Source organism: Mercenaria mercenaria, chromosome 5, assembly GCF_021730395.1.
Source record: "Mercenaria mercenaria strain notata chromosome 5, MADL_Memer_1, whole genome shotgun sequence".
Taxonomy (NCBI): domain Eukaryota; kingdom Metazoa; phylum Mollusca; class Bivalvia; order Venerida; family Veneridae; genus Mercenaria; species Mercenaria mercenaria.
In genome coordinates this window covers 79,297,805-79,304,790 of record NC_069365.1, presented here as the reverse complement: position 1 = coordinate 79,304,790, position 6,986 = coordinate 79,297,805, and the positions used below count along the sequence as shown (strand labels likewise).

Below are 6,986 nucleotides of genomic sequence, written 5' to 3'. Positions count from 1 at the left end.
TCAATTTATTCTAATACAGTTGAATATAAACAATCATTGAAATTAGGATTTCTAATCACGAGCCAACCTGACTCAGAATGTATGTCTGAAGTCTCAGCCAAGTTCAAAACTGTTTGGTCAATGTCTACACATGTTGTTGCGAGTGTGCGAGTAGTGTGTCCTTAATTTTCAGTGTTTACACATATATGGTTCAATCTTAATTAAAATTGGTCAGAATAGAATGTTTTTCTAAATGGTCTTACCATCCTGTAGAAACTTGGTCATGTGGGGGCAGAAACTAGGTTACTATGTGTACATTGTATTTTGTAGCTCGATTTTTTTCCAGGAAAGTTATAGCTTATAAAATCAAAGATATTAGAAACTAGGTATGTGTTTTCAGTTTGACTAACACTACCATAAATTATATGCATTATTTTCAGAACTATGCCCTTATGTACTTGAAAATACCCATTTCATAAGGTTTAAGTTTTTTCTAAGTTTAATCATTTGAATATTATCGTTTTTATTATACTGAAATTCTAAATATATAACCATTGGGACTATACCTACCTTACTTAAAATGCCCATTACTCTGGAATCACTATTTTCCAAATAATTATTGCGTACCTTTTTACTGATTTTTTCTTTGTTTTCTCATAACACCTTAATGAATTGAATATGCTCTTAGACATTTAAATCTACTTTTTTTACGTGGTTGGTGGTCATTAAGTTTAAGGCCTCTACCCCTGGGGCATTTGATGTACCATCCAGGCTCTAGGGTGGGGATTTAGAAAAAAAAGTTGTCTCTAGGGTGGGGATTTAGACAACAAAATTTCTGAAATGTCAAATTCCCCTGGGTCAGCCCGCCGCCCCCCTGGGCGGGAAAATATTGACAAGTGCATTATTGTAATCATGGGTTGCATACACACAATAGAATTTGAATAACCGCGGAGCAGAGCTTTAAATAAACTATAAGCGGTAACTGTTCAAATATGAAATTTGGGTCAAGTATACTTTTAAAGCAGATAAACAGATACTATTTTTAGAGTGTAGTAATTATACGGTTAGACAGTCCTTTAATCGCTTGGCTAATGCAGTCTACATGTTTACACAAAAAACTTTGTTTTAGCTTTTTATTTGCAGTTTATAACTAAAAAATAATGAAAGTCCAAATTTCCTAAACATTGACAAAATCAAGTGGCGTGCTCTTTCAACTCTAATTCACATTAATGTATGTCACATGTATACGTATAGATTTTTCATGGTTTTCTTTTTGCTGGCCGGAAGTTTTAAGTTATTCAGCGATCAATTATCTACTTCCTTAAGAGTCGAGACACTTATTGTCACGCAAATACTATAATACATGTATTGTCACACATATTCAAGTAGTCTCTATGTGTTGTATCCTTTTTGTAGCTCAATACTTTTGTTAAAAGAACTTTCAGAAAATTGCGAGGCATTACATACCAGGTAACTCTTTCTTTATTTTCTTGATTTACATTAGCTATAATTGCGTTAAAACACAAATACGACTGAAAATCTAAAGAAGACTTAAACTGGTTTTATGTCATCTTTACGAATAAGAAGTTCTGTCGTTATATTTATTAAACAACGGGATTTCTAATTCTAAAAGATGACATACACACATATATATCTACTTACGAAAGAATTTCTACTTTTAAATTAATAGACATTATATAATGCTCTATTTTACCCGCGTAGCAGAAATCTGATATAAATGTGATGTAAAGCAGAACGAATTTGCTGTTCTCCATATAACAAATATTAATAATTTGATTTTCCCTAATACATAACTGTTTTAAAAAATTTGAAACTTTGAATTAAATTTGGACTTTTGTCCCTTTAAGGAATGTTTCTCAAAGAAATACGAGGTAAGAGGCCCTGATACATCCGAGTAACTACCTTTAGATAAATAATATCAGTGAAGTAAACATGCTGTTTTGATATTGACCACTAAATGTAGGAAAGCGTCTTTCCCAGACAAACGCCTACTGCTGATATTTCCTTTTTTGGAAGCGGACAAAGTCCGCCAGCTTAGTTTTTACGGTAGAACAAATCCCTTCTGGTAAAAGTTACCAAATGGACAACATCCCCCGTGGACAAAGCAAGATGGACAAGTTCCCTTCCATTAGTAATACAAATATTACGCTATTTTAAATCTATTCTGACAAAATCAAACAATACAACTTGCGTTAAGATGATATTTCTGCATCCAAGAAACAAACAAAACAAAAAAGGATACATTTTTACTGGAGTTGTTTCATAACTAACTTTGCCTATTTAAAAAAGTATGTGAAATTGTGAAATTCACAAAAAGACCCATTTTTGCTTCATTATTTTATTTAAAAGAAGTTTTCATAATATTAACATATCTAGATAAACACGTGGAGTCAACAAGTACCAAAACACATCTGATTAAATGTATAAGCCCTGATAGGCTAGACAAAATCTTTAAAAAAATTCAATCAGATCACATTATATTCTCAATTGTTATAATGAAAGTATTATTTATTCATCAATTTCACTACGGTCTTGTGCGTTAAAGGACAACAAAAGTAGAGAAATTAATGAAAATAATGTGGTCAATTGTGAATATATTAACAACTTAGCTTACACATTTGTTAGTTTGAAAAACTTGAAAATTTGGTAAAAAACGTTGGACAGTTCCAGTTTTTGTCGATAAATTTCATATAACTCCTCCCTCTATTGTTATTCTATTCATACAAATGTCAATTCCTCACAAGCGGTATCACAAACAAAACGCATGTAGTCTATTGTGTAAACTAGGTCAATCGTATTTGACAGTCCCGATTGGACAGTCTGTTTTATGTAAACATTAATGATTGACAGTTTTGGATCCGTCCATTACAACTAGAACTGAAAATAATAAAAATAGATTACTTTTTACAAAGTTAACGTTTCTACCACACAGATGGAACATTTTATTTTCAGAACGGCGGAAAGACTTTTATCCGCCTTTGAAATTCAGCGTGATGGGTGTTGTCCACCTTTAATTTCAGCCGAAGGAGCTATTACCTACCTGTTAAAACTGGCTTTTGTCATCTTCATAAAAAGAATGAGCAAGGCTCCTACTGACCATGAGATCCAAACAGACGATACGCGGTAATGCAAACTGACAGAAGAGTCATTTGATTTCCGGTATTTTCAGAATGATAAAGAAGACAAACAGGAAGTGGAAAATTTTAAACTATGTTAATATGCGCACACACATGAAAACTTTTCCATAACAGGTTTTTTTCACGGGGTATGCCTTTTTGAATAAGAATGTTTAGTTTAAACCAAACGTGGACAATTTGGTGTTCCATGATGTTGTCTACGTCACGAACGTTTTATCTTCTTCAAAAACGTGCGTCCGCTGTCTCGGTTACCTCGATTTAAAAAACATTTTTAGGTCAAAATCTGAACCTAATTCTAGCATAATTCTCAACTTCGTACATTTTACACGATCTGCTGTTTATGTCGGAGATAACAATTTCATCATTGAAGGATTTGTTTGTTGAAATTACTGCTGCATATTTAAACACTATCCGCTGTAAATGTACCATTTCTTTTCTAAAATGTGTATTCTTTTCAGGATTGTCCCTCATCGTATTCTACGCACTTCTTACTGTGACCAGTGCATCAGTTTGTGCAGATAATCGAGGTACGGCATCACATATTCTAAAATGAAAACTAACAAATTTCTTAGCCTTAGCAACCTTAGTAAGAGATCTCTTCTTAACACATCAGGATTTAATGTTATGAAACCAGTGTCTGAGTCATCGTATCCATAAAAAAATTGGCTACTATCTGTAACGTTCGTCCATTTCTATATTTTTTTCAAATCTAAACATTCAGTTTCTGAATATATATATTTTCATGTAGCGTTTTAAAACGTCTTTCGATTTTATGGGCTGTAAAACATTTTACTAAGTGACATGAACTGAATTGGTAAAACCTTAAAAGGAGAAATGTTGTGTCAAGGCATCTATTTTCACTATAGCATGTTGTGTCAAGGCCTGTATCCACACTGTATCATATTGTGGCAATGCCTCGACCCGCACTATGTCGTATTGGCAAGGTATCTATCTAAACTATATCATGTTTAGTCAGGGTTTCTGCGTACATTAGATCACGTTGTGTTAAGGTCTCTACCTACACAGATAGAATTTCAAAACGCAGCCATGTGTTACTGACTCGTATATCAGTTTGAATGTAGGGTAATTTTGGGGTTGGCATGCACAAAACAGGTGTAAAACTCCCTTGCTACCTTCATATTACCTGCTACGTATTCGTCCCGTGTCATTTAGTGTGTCTTTTGTTATATGTCCTGTATATTGTATTCTGATAATATTCTTTCGTTTTTATTTACTTAGGAGGTGTGTTTTAAGAAATATATTTGTTTCACTTTCGGAAAGTAAAAACGGCCAGTTTTGGGTAATCCTGAATATATTTTTGTTTGAGATTGATTTAGGCGTTCGTTTTTAATTTGCTTGTTGTATACTTTTTACTTTGATATTTCACTTTTCTAGGCTCAAGCCGCCTCATCAGTGGTGATAACAGCAACGCAGTGAACAATTTCCTGCAAATATTGAGACGAATAAATACATTTGATTTCCTTGGGGATAATGTAAACCATCAAGGTTGTCGAAGGCACATCGGACAATACGTTCACCGGAAGGGGATCTATATGGATGATATGACTTGGGTTCTTGATTGTTGGGAGCCCACAGAATGCACACTGGTAGAAGAAAGGGGCCAGCACAGGAACACCTTAAGACTCATCCAAAGATCTTCGTTTCCGTTACAGTCTTTATTGAGGACTCAAGTAAATACTGTTCTTTTACCCATTGACGAGCGGAACACAATCTCTTACACCTTTCTCCCATATGTTTCTCAAAGAGGTATCCTATTTGTAACCGCGTTACTAACGGGATGCAGCGTTTTTATTGCTACACCGGATAACATAAATTGTAATATTATCGTAATGCATGCCAATCGTTTCTGCAGGAGTAACGAACCTGAGGATGACGACGATAACCACAAGCAGGCAACGTTTGTGATACAGCAAGTACAAAGTACGAATCAACAGTGTAGATACCAGATACAACGTAGATGGTCAAGTGATCACAAGCGCGCTAACATAGAAAGACACAACTATCATTACAATGACAATATTGTTTATTACAGAATTATGGCGGGCTTAAATTTTGTGTATGGGTACAATCTAGGTGGACAAGGAAGGAGGTGGCAGTTCTGTGTTAAAGAGTTGCAAGATAGTCCCCGACAAGAAATTTGTCACGAGATTATTTAGAAAATAGAAAGTTAACCATGTATGGAGAGAGTGGTGATTCTGTAACAAGAATAGTATTACACATTAATCAATAAGCCTAACATACACAGTTTAAAACTTTAACTTTAGAGACTATTGACTTAATCTGTTATGTTTAAGCTACCGGTGTTCTCTCTTCATTTTGACAAAAGCAAAATAACATAGTACTGCTCTACCTATACAAGAAATAATAAAGCTTTAAGCTTTTAAACATTAAAAAGCTTTTATTGATATACTAAATATCACACAAATTTTCAGATATATATGAAGGTTTGAAATGTTGAAGAATCTAAAAGAATTGGCTCAATAATGACTCCCCAAACTGGAAAAAGAATCCTTGTATCTTAGTTTATTTTATTATTATGCTCCCTGAAGGCCGAGCATATAGTTGTCGCTTTGTCCGTCCTTCCGTCCGTCCGTCACACTTTTGTCCAGAGTATAACGTGAAAAGTATTAAAGGCATTTTATTTAAAGTTCACATAATCACAGAGGCCATTGAGATAAAGTGCAGTGTTAAAGAATCATAACTCTACTTTACCTAGTTTTAATTTTCTCCCTTTATTGTACAAAATCAGGCTTGTCCGGAGCATTACATGACAAGTATTAAAGGCATTTCATTGAAACTTCACAAAGTGATAGACGTCATTGATGGAAAGTGCAGTGTCAAAGAACTATATCTCTACTTTTCCTAGTTTTTGAATTATCTCCGTTTATTATACAAAATAAGGCTTATCCGGAGCATTACTTGAAAAGTATTAATGGCATTTCATTGAAACTTCACAAAATGATAGAGGCCATTGTCGAAAAGTGCAGTGTCAACGAACCGTTACTCTACCTTACCTAGGTTTTCTAATTATCTCCCTTTATTATACAAAATAAGGCGTGTTCGGCACATTACTTGAAAGTATTAATGGCATTCCATTGAAACAACTTCACAAAATGATAGAGGCCATTGACTGAAAAATACGTTATTCCCCATACTGGGACAAGCACATGGATCGGAGAGCATCATTCGGTTTTACCGATTCCTTATTTTGAATTTGCTAACATGAAACTGTAGGCCAGCCTCCTTTTATACTAAATCATTAAATGTGGAAAATCATGTTGATTTTATGTTAAAATAAACTCTATGTAGTAACTGTCTCAAATATATATTTTGGGTCCAGTATACCTTTAAAGAAGATAACAGGTATGATTTTAGAGTGTAGTAATTATACGGATAGACAATTTTTATTTTTTATCATTTAACCGCTTGGCTACTGCAGTACACAACTGTTCTATATGTTGTAGATACTACATAAACGCTTTTCATATTGTATTGTTTTGGCTTCTTGCTTGCAGTTAGAACACAAATACGAATGAAAAAGTAAAGAAGACTTAAACTGGATTTATGTCATCTTTAGAAATAAGAAGTTCTGTCGTTATATTTATCTAACTAACAACACGACTCCTAATTCACACATACATATCTGCTTACTAAAGAACTTCTACTTTTAACTATATTGACATTATTTAATGCTCTATTTTACCCGTGTAACAGAAATCTGATATAAATGTGATGTAAAGCAGAATGAATTTTGCTATTCTCCATATAACAAATATTAATAATTTGATTTTCCCTAATACATAACTATTTTAAAATTTTTGAAACTTT

At 33.7% G+C, this 6,986-nt stretch overlaps 1 protein-coding gene across 3 annotated transcripts; it reads left to right on the top strand.

Annotated features, from left to right (window-relative positions):
• The first annotated feature begins 1,315 nt into the window (after positions 1-1,315).
• LOC123559157 (uncharacterized) lies at positions 1,316-6,719 on the top strand. Of its 3 annotated transcripts, none has more exons than XM_053544092.1 (4): positions 1,318-1,449; positions 2,953-3,123; positions 3,596-3,664; positions 4,533-6,719. In XM_053544092.1, the coding sequence occupies exons 2-4, from the start codon at positions 3,099-3,101 to the stop codon at positions 5,312-5,314; spliced, it is 876 nt and encodes a 291-aa protein (XP_053400067.1). In that variant the 5' UTR covers positions 1,318-1,449; positions 2,953-3,098; the 3' UTR covers positions 5,315-6,719. The 3 variants fall into 3 exon arrangements, 2 of the variants coding, with proteins under 2 accessions (XP_053400067.1, XP_053400068.1); XM_053544093.1 differs by having other exon boundaries at positions 1,328-1,449; positions 3,021-3,123; XR_008371083.1 differs by lacking the exon at positions 2,953-3,123 and having other exon boundaries at positions 1,316-1,449.
• Positions 6,720-6,986: the final 267 nt, after the last annotated feature.

Coding starts and splice junctions, on each gene's coding strand:
- LOC123559157 (XM_053544092.1), top strand. CDS start 3,099: ATGAGATCCAAACAGACGATACGCG. Junction 3,124..3,595: donor ATCCAAACAGACGATACGCG/GTAATGCAAACT, acceptor TATTCTTTTCAG/GATTGTCCCTCATCGTATTC. Junction 3,665..4,532: donor AGTTTGTGCAGATAATCGAG/GTACGGCATCAC, acceptor TCACTTTTCTAG/GCTCAAGCCGCCTCATCAGT.